General features: G+C 38.4%; 1 protein-coding gene across 5 annotated transcripts in view; it reads left to right on the top strand.

Annotated features, from left to right (window-relative positions):
- The window catches only part of CDKAL1 (CDKAL1 threonylcarbamoyladenosine tRNA methylthiotransferase), a 364,081-nt gene extending 352,472 nt beyond the window's left edge, over nt 1–11,609 (top strand). For 3 of the 5 annotated variants that reach the window (XM_031610103.2, XM_090136867.1, XM_090136865.1), the window contains one exon: nt 10,809–11,608. In XM_031610103.2, the coding sequence (XP_031465963.2) occupies nt 10,809–11,015 (207 nt within the window). In that variant the 3' untranslated portion in view covers nt 11,016–11,608. Of the gene's footprint in view, nt 1–10,808 lie in introns of all 5 variants that reach the window. The other 2 variants (XM_090136868.1, XM_031610108.2) reach the window with 2 other exon arrangements.
- Nucleotides 11,610–16,234: the final 4,625 nt, after the last annotated feature.

The raw sequence follows: 16,234 nt of genomic DNA, 5'->3' as shown, positions 1-16,234 counted from the left end.
AGACTAAATTAAATCCTGCACTTACTCTTTTGTGGGCTTGTGCTTACCATCTCTGTAGGCACCTTATACACGTTAGCCATTTTCAAGTTGTCTTCTGTTTGTGCTTATCCTAGATCTTCTTAATTTATTTTTCCTGAAAGTGGTGTGTATTTATTACCTAACATTAGGAAAGATTTTGCTTTGTTTTCAGAGAAGTGCAAGAAATGATTTAGAGGTGAGTGAAATTCCTTTTGAAGGCTGTCAAAGTTATTACCATTTTTATTTTGACCTATCATGGCACGTCTCAAAAGTGGATTCAATACTTTTGCAACAGGTATGTGAAATCATTCTCATGTCATATGTTGTTCTATAATGGTAGGATCCAGTCAGATACATCTCTCACTATGGAAAGCCAGGAGAGAAGTGGGAAATGAAGGCTGTTTGTATTTATGAGCAAATTGGATTTTTGAAATGTTGTATCCCATCCTATGTAGAGCAGTGCCACCTCCCTTCCTCTCACATATTTATTCTTTATCCAGCTTTCATCTGGCCTTTCCTTTAGTTTTGAAGTGCTAAGATGCAGAAACAGTCTTTTTGCAAGAATACAATCTTCAGAGGGTTAGAAAGAGAATGAAGAAGTGAGTAGTTAATCTAATGAAGCCTAGTTTTCCATAGTTTGAGTCATGTGGTTCCTTCCATGTTTCTATTAACAAAAAGCACAGCTTCATATCCACATCCTTGTCTTCTCTGACCACTCTGTGGAGTAGTGGTTTGTGTAAATACTGTAGGTTACGTGGAACTATAGGAGCGCAGATTAGTCAGCAAGATGAGGGCAAAAAGGCAGATGGCTGAGGTTGTTCTTTGACCTTTTCCTCCATGAGAGCACTGGTTTAAATTTTTTTTTTTTTTTAATACCACCCTTTGATATTTATTAAACTTGATTGCTTTTCCATTGCTGAAATGGATGAGTAGGCACAAAGTTATTAGAATGAGCAAGATAAAATAGGTAGAATCTAGGACACCAGTTGTTTGGGAGTCAATTCCAGTTACTCCTTGTATTAACCAAGAGACCAAATCAACAATCAAACACCAAAAAGGAAAAAAAAACAATGTATTAAAGTAGTATGAGTTGTGTTCTGCTGGCTAGTATCCTTGTAGATGCAGAGAAAAGTGTAACACTGCAATGATACTGAAGACCTATGATATGAAATAACAAGAAACTAAGAATGACATTTCTTGTGTACATATGTGCACAAATTATTTGGAGTGTAAAAAAAAGGAAATTCTAGAAATTCACTTCCTCTTTTCCATGTAGATACCAACCATGTTATGTTTCAGTGTCTTGATTTTGTGCTTATACACAATTTTCTTACGTACAGATTTGTCTCCTTTTATGTACAGTGCTGAGACTATTCATTTAATAACCAATTGCTAGATATTTTTCCTTTTCATTGTTAATTTTATAATAACTCCGTTATTTACCGTATATGTTTACTCTCAAGGGATATTCTAATTGCTTTTCTAACCTTTCCTATGACTCCCATTACTAACTTTCTGAATACTTCAGACACAGTATTAAGCTTATTTTTACGTTATCCTCCTGAAACACAGCTTTCACCTTCCCATTTCTCACATGAAGATGAGGTAGAGGAAGATGTTCTTCCTGTTCAGTGCTCAGCCTTATAAAGAGATGTGACGATAATCAATTCAAAGTGCTTAGAACCAGATATTTACAAGTTACTAAGCTTTCTGTAGTATGTGTTCAAATGAATTTCAGCTGTGACTGCTCAGCATTTGAGAGAAACTAACTCTAGGATGTTAGAGTCAGAAAGATTAGTGGAAGGGCAATACAGGAGTGAAATGGTAAAAGGACAAACAGGAAAGGAATGCTCACCCATCTCCAAGGGTCTAAGCTTGCGAGGAAAAACTCCACAAAGGAGAGATCTCTAACCAGAAATCTTTTCATATTGGCAGTCTGCCCTTAAGTGGGGTCTAGGAGAGGTGCAGCCAGGCTCTGCCCCTTCCAGTCACACAGCTGAATTGCCTTCACCTGTGCTCCCAGGCCTGACCCTGTCTTTTCCCCAGGTGATCAGTCATTGTTCAGGCTGTGACTTAGCAGTTTATGAGGTCCAGTGGATTTTTTGCAGGCTTTCAGATGAGGTACAGATCTCTGATATTTTAGTATTAGAAGATGCAAGTTCATGTTTATGTTCTTTAACCTTCTACAGATACAGAAGTTGGTTGTCTAGTCAGACCACCCTCTGAAAGGTAGAAATGCTCTCCTGAGGGTAGATATTCGTTACAGCTTGTAGACTGGATATTTAGAGTTCTTTGATGTCTTATACATAATGCTAAGGTGCTATCGTGGTTATCTAGCATGGAGTACACAACAAGCCAAAAAAGATTTTTCTCATGTAATCTTCATTGCAGAGACAGGCTGATGAGTCACTTGCAGAGGCTGGGGTACTAAGGTTATGTTAGAGCAGTTAGACTTGCTGCTCGCAGTAACTGTTCTTTGATGTTTCCATGAGAGAATCCTCTATTAACTGCAGTTGAACTTGGCTGAGTGAAATTAAAAAGGGAGCTTCCAATTTTTATGTGCTCAGGAGTATGCTAACTGGCACTGTGGGAGACCTCCTACAACAAGTAAGGATACTTAAAGGAAAGACCATATGAAGAGCAAACCTTTGGATTATCACTGAACCCACAAAGTTGGTCAACAGTTTATGAACTGTTGGATGTCAGACCTATATGAAATTTGTTCCTTTTCACAGAGGACTGATTCCAGCTGTGCTTTGTATACACATACATTCTCAGCAATTGGATGTATTTAATACAAGGCAGAAACGAATGCAACAGAAATTGTGAGGTGACTAAATATGAGGACAATATGTAAGTTTAAGAAAATGGATTTAAATCTTACGCTCGATAGAGATTAAAAGATTTAGAGGCTGTATTGGCTTCTGGTGACAACTGAAATCTAAGACAAGAATTGTAGAGCTCTATATTGCTGGCTTGCAGTATGGCTCTGGAGGCATTTTAATTTTGTTTCACTTCTTGTGAAGTGAAGGCATGTATAGAACCCACAGCTATAAACTGATACAGAATTTGAAACTGTGGGAAGAAATATGATTCCTGAATATTAAAAATGCTCATCTTATACCATGTTTATGAGACTGCATGATGCTGTTTGTGACTTTTTCCTGATTTTGAAAGAGAGTGTCCCTTGAGATTTTTCCTGAATATTTATCACAGTGCTCTTTGCAAATAACAGTGCTTAGGAGAATACTTTCTATTATTTGTGAGTATAGAATTCCTCTTAAAGTTGATGTATTAATAGTTCACTTCCAAGTAAAAGCAATATTACTCATTTCACTATTGAAATGTAAATGCTGTTCAGTTATATTGATGGTTCTTGTGGCATTAATATGGGGGCTGCTCTGAAAGTAATACTTCCTATTTTTTGTTGGCCCGTCAGAGACCAAACAGAGGATGCGAGCACAGTGAGGCAATGGGTGGTGCATTTCTGTAGAGGTGATAGTGACATGAAAGGCAATTCAGAGCTGTGAGTTCTGTGCTGGTGATCTCTAGGAAACAGATTCATTTGCTAACCAACTAATTACCAGATAAGTGGCCAGGGCAAGCAGCTGCCATCTCCTTTATAAAGGAGATGCCATCTCTGTACGAGGAAGCACATGGTGACAGATCTCGATTCTGAATTTGTCCACACTGTGCTCTAAAGTTCATTCTTCATTTCAGGTTGTTATTTGGCTTACTGTGAATTTTGAATCACAAATTTTCTGCTTAAAATCTCCCTCTGTTCTCTTGTGGTTGCTGGTTTCCTGTGGTGTGAGGTCTCAGTGTAGTGATTGACACCCCGCACACCTTGTTAAGGAAAAAGCTTAGAGTCCAGACATGACACTGTTCTTCAAAATGTTGCTTCTGAGTTTATTTTGAAAATGTGTACACCGTATTGTAGGAGTTTAATAGTATCACAAAATATTATTATATTAAAAAAGAGTCAGCTTCTTACTGGAAGGATTTATAGGTAGATAAAGAGACAAGCTAGAACAAGTGAATATAATGCAAAACAGTACTCAAGTAGAGTGCCTTTTAAGGATTTTGGAGGTGATTTGGCTTACATCTGCTTGGCCGTTGTTATTCTTTTTGTTTCTTTTGTTATTTAATTATTGTGTGTTTCCCACGTCTTAAAGAGTGCATTTAGTAAGAGAGAAAAGGAAGTCATTTAGTAAGCCTCGGTTACTTAGCCTTTTGTCTAGCTTCTAACTAACTACATCATGAGTTTTGAGGCTCAGGGAAGGAATACTAATGCTTAAAGATAATTTTGAAGAGCAAAAAGAAGTAGGTAGGTCTACCCTTAGGTAAGAACACAGGAAAGAGCAGGGAATCGTAGAATTGCCAAGGTTGGAAAAGACCTCCAAGATCACCCAGTCCAACCACCCACCTACCACCAGTACTTTCCCACTAAACTATCTCCTTCGGTATAACGTCCAAATGTTCTTGAACATCTCCAGGGACAGTGACTCAACCACCTTCCTGGGCAGCCCATTCCACTGCCTAACCACTCAACAAAGGCCGGTGCAGAGTCCTACACCTGAGGAGGAATAACCAGTTGCATCACTACAACTTACGGACTGAACTGCTAGAAAGGAGCTTTTCAGAGAAGGACGTGGGTGTCCTGCTGAATAACAAGTTGGCCAGGGACAGCAGTGTGCCCTTGTGGCCAAGAAGACCAATGGGTATCGTGGGGTGCATTAAAAAGAGCATGGCCAGTGGATCAAGATAGGTGATCCTCTTCCTCTACTCTGCCCTGGCGAAGCCACATCTGGAGCACTGTGTCCAGCTTTGGGCTTCTCAGAACGACAGGGAATTTCTAGAGAGTCCAGTGGAAGGCCACAAAGATGAGAAGGAGCATGGAGTGTTTCCCTTATGGGGAAAGGCTAAGAGACTAGGAACTGTTCAGCTGGGAGAAGAGACGACCAAGGGAGAATCTTATCAGTGCTTATAGATATCTAAAGGGCAGGAGTCTAGTGGGTAGGGCTGGGCTCTTTTCAGTGATGCCTAGCTATAGAAAAAGGGGCAGTGGGCACAGACTATAACGTATGAAGTTCCATATGAACATAAGGAAAAACTTCTTTACCTTGACGGTGACAGCACACTGCAATAAACTGCTCAGACAAGTTCTGGAGTCTCCTTCTCTGGAGATACTCAAAACCCAACTGGACATTTTCCAGTGTGACCTACGGTAGGGAACCTGCATTAACAGAGTGGGCTGGACTGCGTGATCACCGGAGATCCCTTCCATCACCTACAATTCTGTGATTCTCTTGGCATGAGCAGAGAGTCACGATACAAGAAATGTTTCTATTGACATCTCTGCTTTTGTTTATTAGGAGAAGCTATATGGTCAGGTGATGCAGGAGGGAAATGGGGAGAAGTAGAAGGAAAACAGAACTGAATGAGAGGTAATTGAGGAACGGGAATTGTATTGGTGCTGCACTGACCAAGGAAACCAGACAGAAGTGTTACTGGGAAAGAAATGAGATTTTGCCTAATTGCTATGCAGGTTGGAGATAGGCTGTAGTTAAAACTGATTACAAGGGATGACAAACTTGGAACAAACTGTCAGATTTGATGGAGTTTTGCATAAACTCTGTCTCTGCATATTTTCCCATTGTTCAATTTATTTTAAGTTTGTATTTGACCATGGTCCAGCTGTTAGGACTATTGTTATAGCACTACTTGACTTGATAGAGTCATGTGTGGTGATATGATGTAAATTTTGGATTGATCACTGAAATGAGGTCAGTGTAGGGTCACCAGAATGGTCTGGATCTGGAGTGCTTGGCCTGTGAGAAGAAGCTGAGGGAATAGATGCGTTGAAATCTGGAAAAGGGGCCTCTTCAGGGGGACTAAACAGAAGACCCCCAGTTCCTATGGGAAGACTATTCAGAAGACTCCATTGTTCAGAGTGGTGCTTCTGGGAGGAGAGACAGTAAGCATAAGTTGTAATGAGAGGTTCAGACTGAATATAAGGAGAAAAATTTTTGCCATGAATGCCATCAAGTAGTTGAACAACAGTCCAGAGGCTGTGCAGTCTCTGACCTTGGAGGTTTTCAAGGCCTGACTAGTTAAGACCCTCAGCAAGCTGGACCATACCTGATCCTTCTTTAAGCAGCAGGATGGGTTAGGTACAGTCTGAATTAGCCTGGGATCCTCTGACAGACAGAAAGATAGTTTTAGCAATTAATGACAGCCATTTGCATGGTGCTTTGGTTAATTTATTTTCCTGCTAAAAGTCCAGTGGTAATGACTTGGGGATAATAGAATCCTAATTATCACCAAGATTGATAATTTAGTGAGAATTTAATATTAAATTTGTATTTATCCTGGTTCAGTTATTTCTGTGATATCTTAAAACACATGCTCACACCACACACATATGCACACATGCACATACTTATGCACACACCAAAAAAAAAACAAACAAAAAAAACCAACAAAAAATAAAGTACAAAATTCCCTTTACAGAAGTGCCTGATTTCTTTAATTATTTTTTCAATGTTTCCCATTTCTTAAAACTACCACAGTAATGAATGTTGGAATTTGGAATCAGCGAGTTCCTAGGAGTGATATACAGATGATAACATTTGATGCAAGCATGCTTTTAGGCAGCATTTTCTCTGAACGACAAAGCACTGTGCATTTACTGGGAGTATATACATGGTGGTAGGGGTGTTTCTTATGGAAATTTCCTAATTTCATTAGGAAAAAAAAAAAAGCTGTTCATTTTCTGCTTTGTAATCATTGTTCCACATTTGCAGAAGGAGGCTAGTAGAATACAGTAATAAATCAAGGGAGCTTTCTTAATAGCTTCAGAACTAAATGTGTCTTCTGGAACCATTAAATATAACAACATACATGTGTTTCCAGTGTGTAATTTGTGTGACCTTCAGTAACTGTTTGTTTTTTAAATCTGAAAAATGCCTCCAAAGTGTAATAGCCCACAGTTTCAAATGGCACAGTAGGATATGTAATGCATATTTTTACATGTTTTCTTCTCATTTGTCACATAGGCTACTTGTGTGTAATTATATAAGTCCATATTTTTAAACCCAGTAGTACAAGTGTGTAAGATATACTTGCTTGAGCTAGAAGATTCAGAAGTCAAATTTATTTTGAGATATGCTCAGTCAAGTAGTTTTTCACAGCAGTTAGCTAACACTTCAAGCTCTAACAGTGCCCCTGAGCCATGAAAGAAATTTGCATGTAAGGAATGTTTTGAATCTATTAAAACCTCAGCTCAGAGCTAAAGAGTTGCTATCATGTCTTTGTTGACTAACATGAAGTGAGATCTCACAGAAAGCTAGGCTGTGATCGACAGATGCCAAAGCTTAGGTTTTGATGTGATTGTGTACTTCTTTCATGCACAGCAGTTTAAGACTGTGACTGGAGCTTCAGAAAGACAGCAGTCAGTGGGTCTGTGCAAAAGTACAGAAAATATATTACTCCTGGCAGTTGTCAAGGCAGAATTATGCAAAAAATAATCTGAAATGCATTTGATCACATACTAGATGGTTTAATAATTTATAATATACCTTATTAGCAAAGTCTTGTGTTTACTTTGCAGCTGCCAAAACAAGATGAAAGGCTAACTCCATGGAAATACAAGATGCTCAGCTCAAAATGCCTTCTTTGAATTTCAGTTTGATAATTTTCCCTCTTTCCCTCATTTTGATTAATAGTATACGTGTAAATCTTAGAATACCTTTTTCTTTTCAGTGAGAACAGTCCTCGTTATTAATAACAAGTCTACTCAAGAATTTATGGCCTAGCAAGACTTAAATTAGTATGAATTTATATTTCTGGAAACTTCTTTATTATTTCCCCCAAATATTTTTTCAGATAAAAAAGACTCTTTGGATTTAGTTCTGAATTCCAAAAAGCTGAATCATTATGCTAATCTTCTCAAATCTTGCAGCTACAAAGATGTTTGTGAGCTCAGGCTCAGAAACTGTTGCACTCTCACTAGTGATTGCGTACAGTAAACACTTTTCTCCAGAGATACAACAAGGGCCTTGCAGAATTAATACTTTGATAAGTGTTAGAGGAAATTAGTAGGCTAATTTCCATACAGTAGGAAGTATTGGAGGAAATTAGCTAGCTCAAGGGATGGAATGTTTGTCTCCAGCCAGACAAAGTGGCTGTAATGATCTTGGTTTTAAGAAAGGTGTTCTGCAGTTGACTCGTTCCTCGACGAGTCAAGATAGAAAGCTTTAGGGAAAATAAAAATTGTGGAGGATCTCAGAATATAGCACTTAAGTACTGCAAACTCTGAGAGTCAGATGAAGGCCCAAAGAAGCTTCTGAAATTTGTCTTGTCTACTCTAGAATGCATGGTTTTAATTTTGGCTTGTGCAATTTCATCTTCTCTGTGCATGCAATATAAACTATGATATATAGTACTGAAAACCAGTTCCTCAAAGGGAGCCTACAAAAGGACTTCTGTGCAGATAAAAATGTGTATGTTGTGTTTTCCACAGCAGGCACTGTGTTAGTTACATGATATATATTATATATATTATATTATAGGTGGACTCTTCACTGTTTTACACACTGCATTGATGGCCATTGCAGCCCTTCACTCAGGCTTGAGACAGCGTGTCCAGTTTAGCTATTGAGAGTTCTGTGCTGCACCAGAGCTGCAGAGCAGGCTCTGAGGAAGATGCATCCACCTGCAGGTGTCTCTGAGAGATTATCATGTTTTAAAGCTGTCGTGCAAACGGCAGAGTGGACAAAAGACCGTTTGGTTATACGTTGGAAACCAGAGAAACTGTGAAATAGAAATGAGGTGCCAGTGGAATCACTACTGAAAACCACTAGGCAGGGATGTGAATGAAAGCATGAGGAACTAACATGTTTAACTGTTAGTAAAATAAATAAGTAGAAGAAGAAACATCAAGTCTCTCAAAACGTGGTATCAGTTGTAACTTGTTGTGGCTATTCTCAGTCCCATAGTGACAGTATAGAGGAAATCAGGGCAGTGCATGTAGAACAGCATGGGTGAGGTAGTTAGAAACTACTGAGGTACTTGTCATGTTGTCTGTTTTCTGACAGAGGATATCTGGTTAGGGGTTGGGTTGCAGTTACCCAGATTTTAAAAATTAAATATCAAATACATCGATGTTGGATTATATTGTTATTTTTATGGCCTAACCCATTCTTTTAATCACCCTAGACTCTAGTGTTAACGTGAAGAAATACATGTGAAAACAGCCTGGCCATAAATTATGCTACTAAAGGATTTGTGAGACCTTCAAAGAAGAGAAAGGCTTTATAAATCTCTAAAACTAGTATATTGCAGATGAGTTTTGATTCATATATATGAACATTATTAATAGTTGATACCGTATGGTTTCCATTTTTTTCTGCATACGGGTTAATCAGCTTTGATTTTGGGGGATAAAATGGCTGTGGCCAGTAACTAAAAATTCATTGGTTATTGTTGTTAGCAATATGGAGCAGTGTGTTGATAGTTTTGGTGTTGTTGCCATGCCTTATGCTGAGGAGAATTCCAACTTGCTTACCTGTTTCTTTTTCTTCTCTTCACCCAGCTCATGATCGTCTGGGTGTAGTACATGTAAGAACTCCTCCTCCATTCATATGTCACTTTTTCAGTAGCCTTCCACCTATGTGAATTGTGACCTAAATCAAAAATACCTCAGATGTTAAAATAACACTTAAGTCAGGCTGTCATTTACCCATTGATGCTTGCTCACCTAACCCATAGCAATCATTAGTTTCCTTCTGCAATTGCTATAATGGAACTGATTCCTGAAGAGAGAAACAAGAGACAGTTGCAGACAATCTGAATTGTGCAGTCACTTCCTTGGGCAAGCACACGTCTTGGAGCTCTGATATTTCCTTGAATTTGCCCAGCAATATGTTTGGTAAAGGAGGGAATCAAGCCTAGTCTATGCTTTCATGTGACCCTGTTCCAGCTGCTTGGAAATGCACAATTATCCAGAGAGGTACTTTCTGGGTGCCTGACTTGTTTCCTCTAAAATGTAAAAGAAAAAAAAAAGGGGGGGGGGGGGGGAGAGATTCATCTAAATCTTTTTACCCGGAAAAATTTCAGACCAATTAAAACCAGGCTGAGTTCAGTTGAATTCATTATTGAGATAAAGAGAAGATGAAAGAAACATTCTACAGAAGTATTGAATTGTCTGGTGCAAGATCATTTCACTTTTGTGTAATTATACCTTTTACTTTCTTTTCCACTTACACCTCTTGCAAATGTCATCAGATTACAGTTTTAATAGATGCTCTTACTTTTAAATATCTCCATGGCTAGCCTGCTGAACTGAACAAGGTTGCAAGACAGAGGAATATCTTATTCTTTCCTCTTGAATTTAAGCTAAAATGGTGATTATGAAATGCAGTTAGAAGTCCACATTTCTGGAGGATCTTGGTGCTTGCAGTCAGATTGAGAGTGGTAATGGCAGGCACACCAGGGAACTGAATGTGAATGAAAAGGTTTCTATTGGGAGATCTGTTTCTATTGTTAACGGCTTCATTAATGTGGCAGTTAATTCCATTGGAAAGGTTGACTTTGTATGGCATTGCTAAGAATTCTGTATGAAAAACAGATGACCAGATGTTGATGCAACGCAGATTGAATTGTTATTTGTATTGAAAAGGTGTATTATCTTGAACCTCAATGCAAAGGGGAGATTTTATTTGTATTTGATACGTACAATCAGAAATACATAGCAAAGTTTCAATCTTAATGTATGCATTTCTTCACAGGAGTTCAGGCATGCACCACGGAATGGCACAAAGTGGAAAGCACATCCGTCCGCTGAGATCCCAGTGAAAGCACCACTCATCCCCTGGATGGCTTTGCATCTCCCATGGCACCAAGAAGGAAGTGGACTGAAGATACTGTCTGTCAGCCTGGCTCTACTGGCATTTCTTGCTATGGTTTACTATGGAGGAATTAAAAGAGAATTGTGAATTGAATGCAGCTTTCATAAAAAAAATAAAATAAAATTGCTGTTTAAAATCTTCCAAGAATACACTTAGACCAACAATTCTCTCTCTCTTAAAAAGGTAAAAAGTGATATAAATTGGGCAATAATTTGTACTCACCCTATGCCTTTCCTGTCATTCATAGGAGAGAATGCTAATAAGCTCTGGGAGACCTGAAGTTTGAGATCTTTGTTTGGCAGAGAAGTTTATTGTATCTTTCTTCCTCTTCGTTTTTCTAAAATGATGCAATGTTTGCATTGCTTACTCTTTTTGTAACTGCCGTGGCAGGTTGAATTGTGTGCAGAAAACTCATAAAGCTTTTAATAAATCTTTCAATTGAGTGTTGTTGCTAATCTTTTATGTGCAGAACATTTATAGCTTCCTTAAAGATTTTGCTTAATGCAGTGTGATATGTATCTTTTTACATTAGAATCAAACACTGCTCAGCCATTAAAATTCATCATTTGTTGCTATTGATTGTGTTCTCCTGTCTGAAAGAATTCTTGGTCTGCCATCTTGCCTGTCAACTTCAGAAGGAGTTACTAAGCTTTGTTGATACAGCAAAAATTATTTTTTTATAAAGACAATCGTGTGGTTTTTTTATTGTTGAATGGGAATTCCAGTGGTAGAGTTCTAAAGGGTGGGTTTAATACAATCTCCATAGACAGTATAGTGCTCAGAGAAACAAAAGTGAATCTCATATTAGCTGTGTTCTAGATCATATTGTGTGTAAGACAATATTGCTCCTTCAGTGGGGAAGCTACCTTTTGCTCATTCCAAATCTCTAATTACATCCTTCAAGCCATTTTTGTCACTACAGGGTCTCTGTGCATCTCAGGTTGTGCTATTCAGTCAGGGACTGAAGTCTTCCCAGCTGTTATATACATGAAATTGTTGTTTTGCTCAGCCCTTGTCACCTTTATAGATCTTCATCCAAACTACCACTTGCAAAGCCTGCTTTAAATCTTAAAGCATGAAGAGTGTTTCCAGCATGTTAGTGTGGAACTGAGTCTGTGTTCCACAATTGGCTCTACAGTGCAGACAAATAATCCTCTAGGAAGAATGCTTTGTGCTGTTTAAGTTGAGGTTTTATCATAGATACAGACATTAATCAAGAAGTTCCACCACAGTGCTTCCAGTACAGCCTGTAGGACGTATCAGCAAATGTAACTGTCTCCAAGAGTTTAGATGTGTAATGAATTAAATACTAATTTTCTTATTGCAACTACTAACAGTCGTGAGCCAAAACTCAAAAATGTTGAGATTAAGAAAAAAGAAAGAAAGAAAGAAAACAAAATCCTGTGCTCGATTTGCTTCTGCTTGCTTTCCAGGTTTTTCTCTACAACCAGAAATATGTGACAATCAGTAATTTTTATTTTTTAACAAATCTGGAATTCTTAAAAAAGGAGAAAGATAAAGAAAGAAACAAAGGAAGAGGAAAAAAAAAAAAAAGAGGATTTCATTCCAGGAGCTGAAATTTGCAGGAAAGTGCTGCATATCATAGAAAAACTATGAGTTGACAAAATCATTACATCTAAGCCAAATTTTTGCATTTGATAGGAATAAACCATGCAGATTTGTGCTATGCCTCCAGCACTCTCACTGTCAGCCACTCTAGCTTATCTAATCATAGCAATTACAGACTCATTGCATCAGCTGTTGCAGAGATTTATGAAGCTTGTGATTCAGATTCCGTTGGTGTTAATGGAACCAGCTTATTTTCTTGGAAATAATGCAGTATATGAAAAGAGGGCAAAGAAAAGTTTTCAGTAAGTACAGTGCCCACAGATGCAATATATCCTTAAACTGAGCTTTCCACTGATAAGTAGGAAATGTTGTATATCAAGTGTCTTATTATTTTCCTTTAGATTATGAGAGGGCTTTTTGACACTTTGTATTGTAGAGGAGTAGTGTGTTTTTCATTTATTTCTATTAGTTTACATCTGAGACTTTGAAGAACCCTTATCTCCTTTCTGGAACAGATTGACCTGAACATACCTGATCTATGAGTTCTGTCCCTGTTTCATTCCCTGAATGCTTCTCAGTGCTTGGCCAGGTGGCACTTAAATTACATCAGAATTAAAATTAAGAATTAAACATAAAAATTAAAAATTAAATCAGCAATATGTTTAAGACTTACTTATATCATGTATTCTCTTTAGAAGCCGTCAGAGAGAAAATCTACTGCAGAGAAAAATCTACGTCAGACAAATCTACTGCACTCTAAATTAATGAGGACGTTGCAGGAGAATTTTCCCCACAGTCGGTTATCTCACTCTACCAGATGCATAAACACACTGGTCACTGTAGAGTGTGTCTGGCTAATAAGAGGTCTACATTCAGTGCTCTTTTTTGTTGTTTTCATTTTGCTTTTTAGTATAGAGTGTTTCTTTTTCGTGCCAAGAAAGGCTCAGCCATTTTTCTTACTGTCTGTCCCAGCTTTGAGTTCTCTTTGGCTGTTTTCAGTGAGGAATCTTGCAAACCACAAGACTTAAATAGCAAGGACATCCTAAATCTCTTCTGAAAAATACTAAGTGCATGCTTTCTGTGTTTACTTCTGCATGATTTTGGATGCTGGAGGAATTTGTCATTTAATCTTTTTGTTGCAGTTTCCCATTAATGGCATACCTGCTTAGAAAAGGAGTATGAAATAAAAAATATGTTTTATGTAAGGATTGTTTGATAAAGCAAGAAAGAGAAAGGAGAAAGTACCTTCTGAGGAGAGTTCATCCCCCCTATCACATCATTGCCTGCACATCTGAACATCTGATAGCTTCTGTTAATTTAGTTCACTCCCCAGTTCAGCTTCCCATATGGAAAGCTGGAGTGATTTTTGACTAACAGCAAGTAATATCTGAAGTGGCAGCAACTGGCAACCCTGACACAGAGTTTGGCTGTGGCCATTACTCAGAATCCTTCCACTCCTCTCGGGAAGCAATTACAATTTCACAGGTTGGAATTAAAGCTCCCTGCGGTATGCTATAGAGTAACTGAAACTGTCAAAGTGATTTCAAGCTGCTAATCTCTCACTGCTCCAAGAGCGGAAATAAAGCCCTTCTTACCCAGACACAGATCTGACGTTAAAAACTACAGCCTCCCACTATGCTTAAATACACAGGGAGAGTGGTGTGATCTTCTCTGTAAAGAAGTTATGTCTGCTAACATTTGTGTGTTACTAACGAGTCTATCTTTTTTAACAAGATGTGTGTCATTTCAGAGAGTAAGGCAAATAGAAAGCTCTGAGAATTTGGAGGAGTGAGCAGGCATTGGCCTATCTGTGAGGTTTATTTTACTGTACAGAGAGAAACTGAGCCTTTAGAAATCAAAAACAGGAAAAAAAAATGAGAGGCAGTAAAGCCTTTGTAAAGCTAGGGTACAAAATGAAAAATGTTAGTGCGAAAGTTGCAAAGAGGAGGCACTGCCCACAGCATTAGGGACTGGTTGCAAAACACCATTTGACTTGTTCAGAGGCAGAGTTTATCTGCTGGATAATAGCTAGATAATTAGTGTTAGAATAGTGCTGGGAAGTGTTTCTGCAAATATCATTAGGGGTCTTTTTGTCACATTTTGCGTTCATGCAGGCTTTTACATAACATCGAAGTGATTTATTTTATTTTTTTTTCTGCAAAGTATGTAAAGATGCTTCAGCACTTCTTGGAGAGGAGAATTGTGACTAGTCCTATTTTAAGTTCAAAGAAGCCTGCTACCAAAAAAAATCCTAATATATAATTGTGTCCCTGCACTTGCAGGTATACCAAAGTCTGTTAACTCCCACCTGGGATGCAGTTTTGGGTAAAGGCCATTTATATTGTAGATCTCATTGTGCTATGTTGTGACAAGTTGGGTGTTTGAAAAGAGTGAAAGTGCCTGTGTTCCAGTCAAAAAGCTCATCAAACATGATGGCAGAAAAGATCCTCAGATCTCTTTGTTCCTCCTTTTCACAGCCTCTCAGGCCTTTTCACCATCTCTGCAGACTTCCCATTTCCTTAACGCTCTGCTTGATCAAATCTCCCCTGTCAATGTCAGAAGCTAAAAGGAATAGTTAGATAATGTGCCTGACTTTCCTTGTGATCCTGTTAGGGAGGTAGGGTAAGAAATAGGAAGGCAAGGATATGGTCCAGTGATGAAGGTGTTATGGTGATCAAAGAGTATGAAATATTCTTTCGTGTGGGAGCTGATCACCTAAAAAGGATCATAATATCTGCCTTGTGCATCCTCTTTCTCTACCTGCAATGAGTAGTTGCTCACTCTTATATTACTGTTCAGAGTAAACTGCATTTTGTTATGGAATGGAAAAATCCAGAGTGTCTAACTTAAATGTTTGAGAGCGGACTGAAATACAGTAATGTAGCAGGGATGTACATGTGCACCCCAAAACCAGCAGCTAGTGAAGCATCATGCACTTCTAATGTCATACAGCTTCATCTTCTATTTGCAGTTGAACTTTGTCTCTTCCTTTTTTTTTTTTTTTTTTTTTGAATACTCAGTCTACATTCCAAGGGTCCAAGATGAAGATTCCTCTGGAATAACTTAACCAGACTGAGAGGAAAAATCTGCTTTTTGTTTAACGTTTATTTCACTGAGTGGGGAGAGGCAGGGTATGTGAATTATATCCCACAAATGGAGAAAGGCTGATATTTAAGCATCTTCCTTGCATCTTTGTTTTATTGGAAGCCAGTTAGTAATGATAGCTGTTATTGAAAAGCACTGCAAATGTGAGATTTTATGGAATACATTCTGCTTTGGATGGTTTGATGAGTGCTGGTTGTAGGTAATGGAACAAAATTCCATGCTAGTGACCAGAGTGTGATTCAGAGTCATGCTTACAGCTTGCATGCTTTCTGTGTCCCGTCTGTTGCTGAGTGTGAGAACAGGCTAGTTGTGCTCAGCTGAGCATAAAATACTGTCTACTCCCTTCCTGGGTGGTGTTTGTGGGGATGGGTGTACAAATGGTTAGTTGGCAATGAGTTACAGATTACAGGAGAACCTTGGGGATGATAAAACACACAACAAAAGGGCTGTAATTGTTTGGCAATACTGTGGGTTGGGGGTCTGAAAGAAATTAATGCAGTGAAATCCTGACATCATGGGAAATTTGACTTTGCATAGTTAAGAGCTCATTACTGTATACTGTAAAGATGAAAACTGTTTTATGGTGCTTGGAACTCCTTGCTGTATAGGCACTCTTCCCAGCTGCTCATGAC

The sequence above is a fragment of the Phasianus colchicus genome, chromosome 3, assembly GCF_987193195.1.
Source record: "Phasianus colchicus chromosome 3, bPhaCol1.hap1.1, whole genome shotgun sequence".
NCBI lineage: Eukaryota > Metazoa > Chordata > Aves > Galliformes > Phasianidae > Phasianus > Phasianus colchicus.
Note: the sequence above shows the minus strand (reverse complement) of the source record. Positions and strands in the feature narration are given on the sequence as shown.